Source organism: Gossypium arboreum, chromosome 11 (genome assembly GCF_025698485.1).
Source record: "Gossypium arboreum isolate Shixiya-1 chromosome 11, ASM2569848v2, whole genome shotgun sequence".
Taxonomy (NCBI): Eukaryota; Viridiplantae; Streptophyta; class Magnoliopsida; order Malvales; family Malvaceae; genus Gossypium; species Gossypium arboreum.
Window position 1 is genome coordinate 3,808,239 of NC_069080.1, and position 16,444 is coordinate 3,824,682.

Consider the following 16,444-nt stretch of genomic DNA (forward strand, 5'->3'; position numbering starts at 1 on the left):
CAGCTCCTGAATACCTCTTTCCCTACAACCATGATTCATTTGAGAAATCACGACAAAGCCAGTCCATGCCATGGGACATTTCCCTGCCTTTCTTATTGGTGGAACAAGAGTTACAAGACTTGCCAATTTTATTAAATCCCTTACATACTCATAATTTGTGTTAGATGTTGCCTCAGCTGCAAGTGTATACATGGAAAAAGAAAATCATCTTATCGAATTTAAACCATTTTTTTTCTTTTATAAAAAAAAAAAAGAATACTATTAAGGTGATGATGGTATATGCATGGAAATCAAGATCCACTAATGGGCCCTGACCCGAACCATTCCCTCTTTTAGATCCGGCAAAACAATTAAGCAAAGAATAAATAAAAACGGGTTTTCCAAAAAAAGTACTATTCCAAATATCCTGCAGAAGGTAGGTTGCTTGATTTGCATACGTGTCAAAAATCAATTTGCTGACTTCACGTGGCACGAATTGTACAGTGCCATGAAGATCTATAAAAATCAGCAACATACGGTTAAAGCTTCGATTTTTAGTCTTAGATTTAGGATTCAGATTAAAAGAATATATAAGAAAGAAAAGATTTCCAATCTGTAATCAGTGCTAGGGTTCTTTGGATTGATGATAATGATGGGGCGTTTTGCGCTTCTTGTCTTCTTAGCGTTCGCGTCGATGCAGCTTCTCTGCATTGCCGCTGATCATGATGCTGCGGTATTTCATTTTTATATTCACGTCGATCTGCTAAGAATAATTGAATCTGTTATAATTAAGAATGTAATTTTTGTTTTGTTTGGATTTGCTTTAGATTTTTTATGATTCATTTGAAGAGCCATTCAATGGGCGATGGATCGTCTCTGAAAAAGATGATTATAAAGGTGAATGTTATTGTTTTTCCTTTCATGGATCTCATCAGTGGAAATCATCGTATAGATTTCGGTTTCTGTCATTCCTCTTCTTATTATTTTGTTTGAAAATGTTGATTTATTCGATATTTGGATTGTCTTATTTGATTGTTTGCTATTTAAATTGTATTGATCATGCAAGCTTATTATCGTACTAGAGAAGATACTATCTGGAATGATGATATGGACATTATAGCCTGGATTGGAACATTGTACTTGAAATAGAATTAAGAAAAATGCTCTTTAATAATCTGAAATTATAGAAGCCAAATATGCATAGAAGGAAAGATAAAAAGATGGATCATTAAAAAAGTGGAAATGGTGATAAGGTGCTTTAATGATGGCTGTAATTTATACCATGTCTTGGATCCTGTTTTGTTAGCTTTGTGATGCATTGGAAATTTGATGTTTTTTTTCTGATGTCGAATTGTATACCCTGAAATTTTTTGGACTTACGGTTTTTTTGCCATTTAATGTACCTCAATGTGCCTATTGCATGTTTTAGGGAGTGACAAATTTACGTTGATGTGGTTTCGGGGGTTGCAGGTATATGGGAGCATTCAGAGAGTGAAGGGCACGATGACTTTGGGCTTCTAGTGACCGAGAAGGCACGGAAGTACGCAATAGTGAAAGAGCTGGAGGAGCCTGTGAATCTCAGGGATGGAACCACTGTGCTTCAGTACGAGGCTCGCTTCCAGAATGGACTTGAATGTGGTGGTGCATACCTGAAATACCTTAGACCTCAGGAAGCTGGGTGGAAGCCTAAGGAATTTGACAATGGATCCCCTTACTCTATCATGTTTGGCCCTGACATGTGTGGATTAACAAACAAGGTGCACTTTATCCTGAAGCAGAAGAATCCTAAATCTGGGGAATATGTTGAACATCATCTTATTGACCCACCGCGCGTCCCATCTGACAAGCTTTCTCATGTCTATACTGCCATCTTGAAGCCTGACAATGAGATTAGCATTCTGATTGATGGAGAGGTGAAGAAGAAGGGAAACTTCCTCTCAGCTCAAGATTTTGATCCTCCAATTATCGCTGCCAAGACTATTCCTGACCCAAATGAAAAGAAACCCGAGGACTGGGACGATAGAGTCAGAATTCCTGATCCTAATGCTGTGAAGCCTGATGATTGGGATGAAAATGCACCCATGGAAATTGAAGATATGGAGGCTGTGAAACCGGAAGGATGGTTAGACGATGAGCCTGAAGAGATAGATGATCCTGAGGCAACCAAGCCAGAAGATTGGGATGATGAAGAGGATGGTGTATGGGAAGCCCCCAAAATTGACAACCCAAAGTGTCAGACAGCTCCTGGTTGTGGTGAATGGAAGAGACCGATGAAGAGGAACCCAGCTTTTAAAGGAATATGGAATCCTCCTCTAGTCGACAACCCCAATTACAAGGGTATTTGGAAGCCTCGGGACATCCCAAACCCTAACTACTTCGAGCTTGACAAGCCTTACTTTGACCCTATCGCTGCAATTGGTATCGAGATTTGGACAATGCAAGAAGGTATATTGTTTGACAATATTTTGATAGCCAAAGACGAGAATGTTGCTAAGTCATACCGGGACACCACATGGAAACCGAAGTTTGTGGTTGAGAAGGAAAAACAGAAGGCGGAGGAAGAAGCTGCAGGTTCGGATGATCTCGGTGGCTTCCAGGTAAATGCTCTTGCATGCTTACTTATTTTGGTGATTCACTCTTTTATACCATATAACTAAACATTCTCCATACCTCTGCTGCAGAAGGTGGTCTTCGATGTCCTATACAAGTTTGCTGATATTCCTTTCTTAAGCAAATATAAGCTCCAAATTCTTGTAAGTTCCTTTAGTGTCCTTTTTCATATGCAGATTATTGTTTCATTGGTGGATTTCATCAAAAACTTGAGTTTTTTTTTCTTTCTTGTAGGACTTCATTGAGAAGGGTGAGAAACAACCCAACCTCACCATTGGTGTCCTGGTCTCCATTGTGGTGGTTATCTTGACAGCTATCTTCATGCTCATTTTTAGTGGGAAGAAACAAGTGAGTATTTCCTGACTGGTAACCGTGTTTTCGTGTTTGAATAACTGATTGGATAAAACTATGCGCAGCAGCCAAGAGTAGAGAAGAAAACAGAGGTGGCTGCTGATACATCAAATGATCAAGGAAGCAGTGGAGAAAAGCCAGCTGAAGAGGAAAAGGAGGAGGAAAAGGAGAATGAAACTGGTGGTGCTGCTCCCCGCCAAAGGAGGCGTGACACTTGAAAGCTTGGCTTGGCTGGTGATTATCAGTTTCACTTTTGCGCAGTTTTTTTTGTTTTTATTTTTGCGGTTTAGGTGTTTCCGTAGCTGAAACATTTTTGGTAATTGTTGATTTTTGAGTTTCACTTCTGAATGTTTTTGATGTATGAATGAATGAAAGGAAAATTGTAAATGAGACGTTTTTTTTTCCTGCCCAAGTAGACCGGCGGTTTATGATGTGCCTGTTAAACCAAAGCATGGCTTTTATTCAATCCACTTCAATCATTAACACCTGAAAACCCAGTGAGGACTCCATGGGTTTTTTACTAAACTAGGACAAAAAAAATAAAAAAATTTCAAAATAATACAAATGAAAAACTATGTACCAAAATGGTACATTTGGGGTGGTGCCGCCTATGACAGAGGCATGACCACCCCATGTCCAATCAAAAATTATTGTTGTTGTCTGTTAAATTGCGGCACGGGATTGAAATGTAATAATATAATATATTCAGGGACCTATTATGTAATTGTTTTATTTAGAATGACAGCTGAAAAAAAGGAATAAGGGTGCCGCAATTTAACAGACAGCAACAGTAATTTTTTATTGGACATGGGGTGATCATATTTTTACCATAGGCGACACCACTTCAAATGTACCATTTTGGTACATAATTTTTCATTTGTATTATTTTGAATTTTTTCTTTTTTTGTCCTAGTTTAGTAAAAAACCTTGACTCCGTTAAATATCCACAAGAATTTTTGATCTGACAAAATTTTTTATTGAAATTCTTTTTTTAATTTACTGATTTTTTAAAAATATAAAACAAAAATAATATTAAAAGATATTATAATATGATTGGTTTGTTGGAATTAAATATAATTGTAATAGAATAGAATAATAGAAATATTGTTCGAATGGAACACGATTGTTGTATTAGAAAATTTGAATTTTGAAAAAAATTTAATATTTATTTAAGAAATTAAATTTTAATATATATATTCTAAATTAAATACGTTATTCTTTTAATATTTTTAAAATTTAATCTATATCAATTTGCTTATTTTTTAAAAATAAATTGATAAATTATGTTTTTTAGAATAAACAATCTTTTGTTAATAAAAATATTAAAAATTTTAAACTTGCTTTTTAATAAAAATTAAAAATTAACAAAATTTAAATTTTATTTAATAATAATTTCAAAATCTAGCATCACATTCTTAATCACCTCTTCAAAGTGATTGGTACAATTAACATTTTTCCTAGTAATTTTCCTTTTTTGGTAATATTTTCCAAGTATTTTTCCGTGTATATAAAACCAAATCTGATTTAATATTTTACTGTAGACTGATTAATATTTAACATTTATATTGTACTTTTATTGGTTTGATGTACAAATTTCAAATCAAATTTGAAAATCCAATTACATTTATTTAAATTTAAACTTACTTTTTAATTTACAACTTAAATTTTAAAATTCCAAAATTAAACTTAAAATATCTCAAACTCGATAAATTTGATTTACAACTTAACATAACTTTGAAATAATTCAAATTCAAAATAATTTAAATCTAATTAAATAATTATAACTCAAAATATTCAAACGTAAATTGAAAATAATCCAAAACCGGAACTCAAAATTTTAAAGCAAATACTGTAACCGAACAATTTAAAACCCAAATTCATAATATGAATAAATCTGTTTATTTATGTTACAAAATGAAAAAGTTTGATGTTTATCTTTGTTTGTAAACATAATTTTAAGACTTTCTTTTCCGAACAAATACTTAATTTTTGAAGTTATACGAATATGTAAAAATATTTTTAAAAAATTTATTAACAATAATTATAAGTGGAGTGATAAAAATCTAGTTTATAAATCTTATTATTAAAGAAAAACGAAAACACTATTTATTATGATTTAAAAGAAAAATATATTAAATTTTCCATTAACACCAACTCACTCAATCACTCAGAGGTTATAGTTTTTTGGTTTTATAACAAGTATAGAAGATCACAAGAAAACATCCATAAACTCTTTCCAACGGGGAAAAGAAAATGTCTATAACGTCCTCGCATGGAAACAAAAGAGAAGTGCTACAGTTCAGCCTTATTTAAACAATGTTCAAAACAAATGTCAGCCGCGCTACCAAAAATAAAGGATTAAATAAAGAAAAAGAAAAAAGAAAAGCAGTCAAAATTTAAGCAAGTTTAGGCTGAGAATCTCTTCTAGGTGCTCTTTTAACTACCTATATAACTACTAAAAGTACTCATTTGGGGTAATCATAACTCCCAAAGTGAAGGAGGGGTTTACCTTCAAGTGATTAATATTAATAAATCTATCGGCGACCAGCCCCCGTCTTCTTAGCAGCAGCTGCTGCAAGTGTAGGAAGATCCTCATCATCATCCGAATCCACGTCTCCATATTGCCAAATTCCACGCCTACCAGTTTTTGCCTCCTCCTGAAAGTTCTCTAAGTTGTCAATCACCGATTTTCTATCCTTGGATTCCCATCTCTTCCTTTTCTCCAACCTAGCTAGTCCCTCCTGAAATAGTTATCAACCAGTCAAGAAACTAGATAAGCATGGTAGATGATCATCTTTGTCTCTATCTTTTTTTTTTTTTTTTTTGGTAAAATAGAAACGAATAATTCATTCAAACCTGGAGCATTGCAGCATTAATGCTAAGGTCTGACTTCTCAGCAACGAGAGTTACAATGAGAACGGTGCCAGTTCCTTTTCCCTTGACTTTTCCGCCAGAAACATCCCTTTCCTCTATCATAGCAGTAAACTGCAGTGAGCTTCCCATTGTCTGCTCACTCAAAAACTGAGCAGCTTCGGTACCAAATTCATCATCCAGGCTCGGAACTTTAAGGAATGCAAGACTACATAGCTGAGCAAGCCCAGGAGACGCTGATAATGAAGGATCAAGAGGTCGTAATTGACTGTATGGAACCTCCTCTTGATTCCCATAATCAATATAAAACACTTCAAAGTTGTCAGTAGGAGATTGAACTCCTCCTCGAGGTGCATTGACAATCTTCACAAGGCAAAAGTGGAATACAAGAACATGTCAGAATGGCATACAAAGATTGCATAACAGGCAAGCAAGAAAGGAAAAGGCCATCCCCACGAAAGTGTAAAATATAAGCCATACAAAAAAGAATTGAAAAGAATAAAACAAAGGACACAGAAGTTAGAACAAACCATTGCACGATTCCAGGAATTATCCATACTAAACTGAGCAAGGACGATGTCACCCTTCTTAGGGTTAAAGGCACCAATCACAGGAGCTTCTTGGATAGTTAAAGATGCAAGCTGTTTTTGGATAGCTGATACTCTCTGATCTCCCACTGTCTGGACATAAAATTTTCCGCCACCCAATATTTCTGTAACCACCACCTGAAAATAACAAGAAAAGTAAATTAACCGATTTCTTGACAGTAGAAAAGCACCATTTAGTTCAGTTCTTAGAGCACCTGTAGCAGTTCTTTTTGCTTGTTTTCAACAGTGGCAGGTCCATTGGAAACTTCCTCTCCTTCAACATAGTTCTCCCAAATCTACACATAAAAGCGTAAAGATAAATAAAGCCAGAAAGTTTAATTAGCATTAGCAAAAGAAAATTGGCAAAAGAAAGATATGAACTGCTTCTTACTTTCAGCTTCTTCCTCTTGGCAGATAGCTCAGCCTGTTCAAGAAGATGAGCATCAGGAATCCTATCACTACCAAATGAAGTTTGTAGCTTAGCCAGGCCAGCCTCAAGAAGCGTCACAGCCACATTGGTTTTTGATTCCCACAAAGATCCCAAAAATGTTCCAGTTCTATCAACAGTTTCAACTTCAACCTGTGTAGAAAAACATACACTAATTAAAAACAAAAACAAATACAAAAATGGCAGACAAGCAGTTGACAGAGAGAGACCCATACCACCACATCTCTCTGCATGATCTTTCGTCTCATCAGAGCTATGGCTTCATCTGAGTAGGGCTCCTCGCGACCAGGACATCTGACACCAGAAAATGAAAAGGCAATGCTACAAGTTTCCTTTGGGATCAACAACTTGAAACGATGACCACTAAGGACATATTCCACAATAGCTGGAATCCTGCCACGATTCAGGAATGGCAGGAAATCCCTAGCTTTCTTGGCTGATGCCTGGTAGTATACAAGAAATGGAAATTGGAATTCAGATAAGAAATAGAAATATAACAGAAAGAAAATAATCAAAATAAAAGGAGATCACCAACCATTGTAAGGTCTTGAATGTGCATGACCGGAGGATCCTTCGCAGAATGAATTCCCTTCTTCCCAGAAATAGCACGGGATTCAGCAGCCAGAAGGGCATCATAATAGTTTGATCTTTCCTCAAAATCTCTATGTCTTATCACAGTGCCAAAGCCACGTCCAACAACCAACTCGGCCACATTCAAGCCAGGCTGCTGGCTGCCAGCTGCAGATGCGTTTGCTGCAGAAACCTCATCACCATCACCCTTGATGGAAGACAGGAGGAAGACTGAGCCAAAATCCATTACCCTTGAATCTGCAGATGCAGCAGGAGCTCCATCTGCCATGGGGACTTTCCTGGAATATTCCATTTGTACACTCACCTAATAAAAGCAAGTTGACAAATTAAAAATATATGTTCAACACTACCAGAATAAGATATAAATGAGCAGGTGTTCAAACCTGTTTTCCTACAAGGCGTGTTCTTAAAAATTCCCTTGCTTCACGGGCATAGGCAGTTGGCTTTTCAACTCTTCGAGGATTGCCCATTTTTGGACATCTAATGCTTGAAAGATTGACTCGGCGCTCAGCAAGAGGACTGCCATAAGGGATAGAATCATCAGCCACAACAATGCAGTCCCCACTAACAACCTCCACAACCTGAGAAAAAAATATACTTCCATAAATAATTACAAAATCAAGAACCTGCTAATACAATAACATGAAAAGAATAATTCCATTACCTTTCCTGTGAAGTTTTGATCACGAATTGCCTTGGAATTTGTAGCTGGCGGTACATAGTTTGTCCACATCCTCAGCCGAGCTTTCTTGGCTTGAAGCTCTGCAGACTTCAAACGCCGCTTGGCATCATCCTCCATCATATTAGCACTCCATTCAACATATTTTGCTAGACCCTTTATTTGAGAAGAAATGGTTAGGATGAGAGATGAGGGGAGAGAGAGAATTCAGAGTATATCAACATAAATTCATGGAAAGGAAGTATGCATGTTTTGTTTCGTAAAAATATCAGGATGAAATGACTCGGATAAACCAAGAAACAGTTTAGCTATAAACTGACGAGGGTATAATAAAATTTACAAGCAAAAGAAGAAAAAAAACTAACTTATGTTAAATAAAAAACACGAATTCTATAAATTATAATTCAGTAATAGTCCAATGTTATATCATTGATTAAACCAATGTTGGGGCCAAGAACATACATTTTCCACAAGCTCCAAAGCGAGGTCTTTTGCTGTATCACCTTCAGGATAATAAACTGACCCAATCAAATTGCTGAATTTGTCTACACCTTCGAGGACAATACGAACCTACAAAATTAACCCTGAATTTAGGCTATTATACAAAAAGAATGCATACATGAATGATACTTGTCAACTTAAAAGTATTCATTCCCTCACCTCTCTATTCAAACAGCGAACTTCTGTAAAATATTTTGCTTCTGGTCCAAACGGATCAGGAGAAACTTCAGAAGAAGCTGTCGATGATGCAGCAAGCCTCTGTGCCGATGTTAAGGCAGCCCGTGGCTCAGCTGAAGCATCTCCATTTTGTTCATCAGAAGTCAAATCTGTTTCAACAACAGTTTCGGCAGCAGCCCTTCTACCCATTGAAGGGGCCTAAATAAACAGGAAAAGGATATTCAAAAAGCAAACTCATATGATGAACCCCAAAAAGTAGACTAAAAGTTATGAATTAGAACTTGTACCTGGATACCAGCAACAAAGACCTGCACAAACTGAAAATCTGGAAGCAAATAGACTCGAACAGTACTACCATCGCGAACCTGCTCAACGATACCTTGCATTGGACTGCCCTTATTTGCAGCCAGAAGACCCATGGCATCCAAGTTACTTGGGTCACCAATGGCAGAAGGAGGTAAATTACGTATAGAAGCCTCAGCAGCACCAGGTACCTACAACCACAATTACAAAGATCATGACCGTTAAAAACTACTCTTTGCTAAATCAGTGAGTCAAATATATAATGGACTGCTACAAAGGGGAAAAAGATTACCTTGCTCCATCGACCCACGCCTTGTTGTTTGGCCTGTTCTTCAAGACGTAGCAATTCAGCAAGGAAAGGACTTGCTTCCCCTTTCTGCTGTCCTTGTTCCCTAACCTGTAGAAGCCCAGCTCAGTTAAACTGAGTACAAAAAAAATAAACCTTTCCCAGTGTTTTTACAAACTGAAAAGCAAATAACCTTAGCCCAGCCTTCAGAGACAACCAACATTGCAACATTTTTGTCACCACCAAGGTAAACAGACCCAAATTCTCGGCCTATGCTTGGTACTGCATATTCGACTCTAAAAGTGACTTCCTGAACACAGAATAAATTAATTTAGATACACATGTTCTAAACAACCAAGCGTCACCTATAACAAGTAAAAACAATAACCAGAATAATTCAAAAGAAACAGCACCTTTCCAATGCAGAGCTTCCTCAAATACTCTCTGCTGTCCCAGGCAAATGGCTCATCAACACCTCCTCTTCGGGCCTATTAATTAGAGGAAAAAGGAAGAGCAAGAAAATAAGCATCAGCTGGAAGTTTTACTCAAAAGATATGCAACAAAAATGTTTATCTTAGACGTTGGAAATTATACAATTAAAACACATAAAGCGACTCTCATCCAACAAAATCATTATCCAAACAAAAACTAAATTAATCAGCAAGAAAAAGTAAAACAAACATACAAACCATCATTTAATAGCGAACTAATCCAAAAGCAAACTTGCATTCAAATGAGCTTTACCAGTCTAGGAGCAATGAGAGAAGCCAAGGTAATGGTTTTCTCAGGTGGAGGTCCAGGCCTGTTACTGGTCAAGGCCATTATCACCAAGCTATCCCCCGATGGAACTGCTTTGACTCTCCCTTTGTACCATCCCGTGCCACTAGCAGTTGAAGCCGCCATCGCCAACGGCTAAGATCTACATAAAGAATTAGCAAACAGTCCACTTTCTACATCAGTATTTCTATGAACATACAAAAAACATTTGCAATTCTAAATAATAGAATTCAAACAAATCCAGATCTGTAACATCGGACTAATAGCATCTTCGAAACGACCGACAATTCATCGTTTAATCTTATAAAACGCTACATGCATCACGAAAACGTCAATATATTAATAACTGAACCGATCTAAAAACTTGATCTGTTAATTTCTCAAACAAAAGCAACGAAAAACAACATAAATAAAATCATTGCATGAAAAAAATCAGATTATAGCAATGCAAACGGAATAGATCTAATACTAAAAACATGAAGAATTATCGGTACTGATATTTTTACCTGGATCAGCTGAGGAAAACCGAAGCCTTATTGATCTATCAAAAATATGGATTGAAAGATTTTATTTAGGCTCCGTTTATTATATCTCAGTGTTATTTTAGAGGAAAATAAATAAATAAATTAAAGAAGGAAGAAAAACACGAGACAAGATAGAGACGGCGATCAGAGAGAGAGAGAGGTTGGAGATCGTGTTAAGAGGAGGGGTCAATATGTAAACGGAGAGGTAGGCGAGGTGGGCGATGAATATTTATATACCCTCCTTTTTAGGTAAAATTTACATGGAGTGCCACGGAATTTACGGTCCTTTTTGATATTGACCAAAGTGACACTGATACTGCCTATGGGGTTAGATTTCCTAATTCAGAATTGCGTCAAATTTTAGTGATGCGTTAGGAAAAATAATAAATTTAAGGCTTAATATATACATTCATCCCTGAACTTAATAATTTTTCTCAAATTAGACCTTAAACTCTTTTTGGATCAGATTAACTCTAAACTTAACAACTGTTATATAGACCAGCCCTACAACTAATGTCATCAATTTTTTTTTTTAATTGTGACAAAATCAATCAACCCTGTGTAACTAAAAATTCAAAATATAATTTTATTACCATAGTTTTTTAGTTCTTCTCGATCTTTTAACTTTTCTCTTTATCACCCATTTAGAAGTTTAGAATCAATTCCCTTACCTAACTACTCACTCATCTCTTCATCAAATGGAGGTTGATTTTGATCACAAGGTTTCAAACACTTACCAACAACAATTTCATCTCCAAATGTTTGTAAATCAACATTCAAAATTTTTTTTGGCTGAAAATATGTGAAGAATCTTAAAATAGAAAATTACATAGTAAATGCTTAATAGAAAAACTAAAGAAAATAAAGAAAAATATATTAAACTGTGAGAAAAAAAACCCTAAGAAATCTCCTTGTATATATATTAAACAAAATCCCAGAAAATAATATATAGATTTCTTTTTTAATTCCGACTTTTCTGGGTTTTAATTTTCTTTATACAAGGTTCGGTTTCCATGAGCTATTTTTTTATCCTCAATTTTGCTATTCTTTTTATATTTTATTCATGAAAATCTACGTCTTTTCCATCCCCATCTCATGGCCTCAACTCAAACTATTTCTTATATTGCTTTTTCCAAGTACAAAAGGTGTAAGTAAAAAAAAAAAAAACTAAATTAATATCAATTAGTGTAGAGACAATTCTTTACAATTATAAAATGGGCACTTTTATTTATTGTGGAGGAATAGAGTAATGAATGAGACGTGGATGAGTAGAGGAAGTCTATTTGAGTTTTCTTGATTTTTTTTTTTTTTTTTTTTGGTAGTATTCTTCAATATTTGAATTTGAACAAACCACGGAGGAAAAAAGGAATCTAAAGCAGATTCAGAATAAAATAAAATAAAATAAAATAAAAAGGTCCAAAAATGGGTACTGATGAAATGTTTGAGAGAGATGGGAGAATCTGGAAGAAGAAAATCAAAGATTTGTAATACAAAAACAAAATTCAAGATTAAATTATTTCAAGAAAATGAAAACATTCTTAGTTTATATGTTTATAAATATATAGATAAACAAATAATACATGTCAGAATGATATATTAGTTTCCGTCACTAAAATTTTAAAAAAAGTAAACGAAGTTAGCCTCAAGGACTAATGTAAGTAACACTTGTATAATAAAAAAGAAGTCTAAAAACTAATGTAAATTACATTCTAGCAACAACGAGTTTTGATCGTGAAAATGAAAAGCACCGAATTATACTGCGAAAATTAAACTCTTCTCAAATATGCGAAACCTTTTTATTTTTAATAGTGAATGTGAAAAATACTCCTTTGTAATTTATAAGCAATCACTACCACTAGATATGAATTGTAAAATTAAAATATTAGAAAAAGACCAAATAATACTACACTCAAGATTCACTGGGTATTTGAAAAACTCTTCTATCTACAAACACTTTACTGAAAATATAATAAAATAAATTTTATTTTATGAACCTTTTAATGATATTATCTATGATTCATTTTTAATTATTTAATGATATTTTAGTAATTATTTTTATGTTACTAGCATATAATTTTGATAATTATTTTACCGCGAACCTTGAATCCCGAACATTGAGTCTTAAACCCTAAACTTTAAATTATAAATTTTAAACTCTAATCTCGAACTCAAACTTAAATTCGAAATGTTTAGAGGTTAGTGTTCGAGTTTAGAGTTTGGAGATCGAGATTCAAGGTTGGGTTCAAGGCTCAAGCTCAAGTTAGGGGGTTAGGTCAAAGTTTAGGGTTTGAGATTCGAGAGTTGAAGTCGGGATTTAGGATTAGGAATTCAAAATTTAAGGTTTAACGATAAAAATTTACCAAAATTATGACATAAAAAAATTATTGAAATGTTATTGAATAATTAAAAGATGACCATAAATAATATGATAGAAAAAGTCCATAAAAAATTTCTCCACAATAAAAAAATTGAAAAACATGTTTTTCTTAAGGATAATACTTATCCAGAAATCCCCAAAAAAGAAATGGCTTCTAACTAAAAGCATTTTATTAACTAAAATACTTAAAGCAATTATTAAGTTTCTTATTTAATTGAAAAGGAAAAATAAAATAATCAAAGGTGTTAATTTTTTATCATTGGATCCATCTGTTAAGGTTTTAAAAATGATAAAAAAGAAAGATTTGACGAACTGACGGATTGTGTAGCGCCACGGTGGATGCACAATAAGGCAAAACATGCTATTTTGTTCAATAACCTAAAACCTATGCTAGTTCCTTTTTTTATATTTTCTTTTCAATTGTGATACTGGGAAAGAAAACCCACATGTAAAATATATTCTAATGTACAAAAAAGAATTCTAAGTTAGTATTTTAAAGATAATATCATACTTGTACAATTATACAGTGCATGTGTGTGATTCCAAGCAAGTAAAGACAAAGTATCTTAAACACTATCTTACGGTTCTTACCTACTTGTCCTTTAAGGAAAGGCAAAGGGCCACAACGCTTGATTCATGAATTTCATTGCTTGGTGGTATAAACAACATTGGGAATAAAGTTGTCCGTTAAGGAATGTGGATAAAGCCTGCCTCGCTTTCTGCCTCAATTTGCTGTTCCCTTACATGAATCTACTTTTTGCTTGTTCAAGCAAATATTACAGTATCTATTTTTTTCAGCAGTATGACATAAAATAGATTCATGAGGTGGTACAAAGAAGGGGAATATAAGATTAGAAAGAATATGAAAATGACTTCCCTCTCGGAATTTTTTAGTACATAAAGTTTTTATCCACTTTTTTTTTTTTTTGGTACATAAGATTAGGTTGTCGGCCATATACTTCAATTTCATCAATTCATTCCACAATGGTTTTGTTGTTAGACATGGTTCAACTTACTTGGGCTTGGGAATTTCAAGGTAAGATCTAAGGTTTTTTACTGTATAAAACCTCTTAAGGGTGCATAGCAGAGCATGTTTTCTCTTTGGACATTGGATTAGCATCACATGTACTAGCTATCCCGTGCCAATGGCCAGATATGCATGGGCTAATATTAGACTTCAACTAGTTCCATGCTCTCAATGCATTCTTGCTGATATTTTAATTTTTGTTTGAAGAGAAATTCATTAATATGTAAATCATTATAATCAAAAGAAAAGAATTATTATGATTCTCAAACATTAAAAAATAAGTTCAAAGAAATACATATTAAAGAAAAAATATATGAACATACAACGAAAAGTTAAGTCATACCAGAAAAAACATCTAACCCTAAGAAATAACGCCAATAAAAACGTGAATGCTATGGATACAAAATCACATCATGGAGGCATAGCCACCAGAATGGATCAAACGAGTTGTTATATGCCATGAAAAATACAGCCTTGAATCCATACCATGACTATAAGCAGGTTTTTTTGCGTATTATATAACCCCTGATATTTCAGTCAATCATCCATTGTTTGCAATTTCTACCCACTTTGTCGCTAAATATATTAGTAGATTATTACCGAAAGGGATCAGAAATGATTCAATGCCTCGCACTTATCTTAATTAGTAAATAACTGAAATACAGGGATGTATCTTTTTCCCTAGGCTAGGGTCTCTCATGACAACCATCGTTTTTAGACAAAAGAAGCCGTAGTCTAATAATAAGGAAATTAAGGAGTTGCAAATATTGAAATTTGAACATCAGGTATTTTAGATGGTAGCTACTTCTTAATGTGGATTGCAGGATAAGTATCATTTTTCTTTAATTCTATGTACAAGGTTTACATGGGTTGGCTTGAAATTTGAATGGTAAGTTCAATTTCAAATGGATTAAAAAAAAAAAATTTTATTTCCAACTAACCTCTGAGATAAAATAATTGGTTTTGTATAAAATTTTCAAATCAACTACGATATTATGTTGCCTAGAAGGAAGAGAGAAGAAGACTCCCCTCCATTTTGCAGCTATGAAAGGGAGGGTTAATGTAATCAGCGAAATGCTTTCGAGTAGTGACAGAGTGTATTGAAGGTGTGACAGTTAAAAGAGAAACCTGTTTGCGCCTAGCCATCAAGAACAGCCAGTTTGAGGCCATTAAAGTTATGGTTGAATGGATTCTAGAGATGGAGAAAGAAGACATCTTAAATCTCAAGGACGAGCTAGGCAATACTATTCTGCATCTAGCAATACTCATCAAGTTTTTCGATATCGCTTTTCATGATCGAAACCCTTACAAACATATTTCCATTGCAGTTGGAGCTTCATATTTGTGCCGTTGCATTGTTTTTCACATACAACACTGCAACGACCACCATTGCACACCAAGTAGTTTAAGCATCTTCATCTTCATCCACGACGGTATTTTCTGCAGTCACACAACTTATAACTAAGTTGCTGAAACGGCTAATAAAGGTGTTCAAAGAACTTGTAATGGACATCATCCAAAGAATGAAAATTCCTTGAAATATTACTTGTAATACCCCATACCTGTACCTGAGACCGGGATAGGATACAAGGCATTACCGAGATTTTTAGAATAATTTCAATTAATTTATATTATTTAGTATTCATTTGCATGTTTCATGTAACATTCTTTTCATATATTCAATTCAAAATATCATATAAAATACGATACAATACTTAAATTTTCATATTTACATGCTCATGCAGGATATACGAACCTACCTGACTAAATTGCAGAAATACCAAGATTTAGGGGCATATTGGTATTTTACCATATTCCCAAATTTCACCCAATCTTAAATTGATAATTTCATTCAATTTATTAATTTAGATAATAAAACAATTCATTCCCTTCAATTTAGTCATTTTCGACATTTTTACAAAATTACCTATAAAGTTTTACTTTTATTCAATTTAGTCCTTGAGCCTAAAACATACAAATTAGCCATGCTAGCTGAATATTCATACATATTTTTCCTCCTCCTCCTCTCCATTCCACATCCTTAGTATAAACAACACACTTGTAGGTAACATTACCCATAATTTTCACTATCTACTTATGTGAATATTCAAGTTGTTCATCTGTGTCATAGTCACTAAATTATTTTTATCTTGAGCTATAGAACTCCAAATTAAGATCCGCTAATTTTATCTGAAACTAGACTCATATACATTCTTACCATAAAAAATTCATAATTTTTGGTTGGGCCAATTAATACAGTTTATTCATTAAAGTCTCCCCTGTTCTGCTGTCTGACAGTTTCGACCCTTCTTCACTAAAAATTAATTATCTTCTTGTACAGGATTCGAATGATGTC

The 16,444-nt window shown here is 34.2% G+C and overlaps 2 protein-coding genes across 4 annotated transcripts; one reads left to right on the forward strand and one right to left on the reverse strand.

Annotated features, from left to right (window-relative positions):
• The first annotated feature begins 501 nt into the window (after window positions 1-501).
• Window positions 502-3,327, forward strand: LOC108477400 (calnexin homolog). Of its 3 annotated transcripts, none has more exons than XM_017779933.2 (6): window positions 502-712; window positions 807-876; window positions 1,450-2,576; window positions 2,661-2,732; window positions 2,824-2,937; window positions 3,006-3,327. In XM_017779933.2, exons 1-6 carry the CDS (start codon window positions 623-625, stop codon window positions 3,156-3,158), a joined length of 1,626 nt encoding a protein of 541 aa, XP_017635422.1. In that variant the 5' UTR covers window positions 502-622; the 3' UTR covers window positions 3,159-3,327. The 3 variants fall into 3 exon arrangements, with proteins under 3 accessions (XP_017635422.1, XP_017635423.1, XP_017635425.1); XM_017779934.2 differs by having other exon boundaries at window positions 3,009-3,327; XM_017779936.2 differs by having other exon boundaries at window positions 2,664-2,732.
• Window positions 3,328-5,149: 1,822 nt separating this feature from the next.
• Window positions 5,150-11,053, reverse strand: LOC108479294 (ribonuclease TUDOR 1-like). Its single transcript, XM_017781802.2, has 17 exons — window positions 10,667-11,053; window positions 10,128-10,302; window positions 9,797-9,871; window positions 9,577-9,693; window positions 9,390-9,494; window positions 9,082-9,288; window positions 8,777-8,992; window positions 8,579-8,686; window positions 8,102-8,272; window positions 7,821-8,018; window positions 7,382-7,741; window positions 7,062-7,289; window positions 6,790-6,978; window positions 6,614-6,694; window positions 6,342-6,536; window positions 5,797-6,174; window positions 5,150-5,681 (listed from the first exon to the last, which is right to left on the reverse strand). The coding sequence occupies exons 2-17, from the start codon at window positions 10,284-10,286 to the stop codon at window positions 5,475-5,477; spliced, it is 2,994 nt and encodes a 997-aa protein (XP_017637291.1). The 5' UTR covers window positions 10,287-10,302; window positions 10,667-11,053; the 3' UTR covers window positions 5,150-5,474.
• Between the last annotated feature and the right edge of the window lie 5,391 nt (window positions 11,054-16,444).

Coding starts and splice junctions, on each gene's coding strand:
- LOC108477400 (XM_017779933.2), top strand. CDS start 623: ATGATAATGATGGGGCGTTTTGCGCTTCTTGTCTTCTTAGCGTTCGCG. Junction 877..1,449: donor TGAAAAAGATGATTATAAAG/GTGAATGTTATT, acceptor CGGGGGTTGCAG/GTATATGGGAGCATTCAGAG. Junction 2,577..2,660: donor ATGATCTCGGTGGCTTCCAG/GTAAATGCTCTT, acceptor CCTCTGCTGCAG/AAGGTGGTCTTCGATGTCCT.
- LOC108479294 (XM_017781802.2), bottom strand. CDS start 10,286: ATGGCGGCTTCAACTGCTAGTGGCACGGGATGGTACAAAGGGAGAGTC. Junction 8,993..9,081: donor TCTTTGTTGCTGGTATCCAG/GTACAAGTTCTA, acceptor CTGTTTATTTAG/GCCCCTTCAATGGGTAGAAG. Junction 6,695..6,789: donor CCAAGAGGAAGAAGCTGAAA/GTAAGAAGCAGT, acceptor TTTTATGTGTAG/ATTTGGGAGAACTATGTTGA.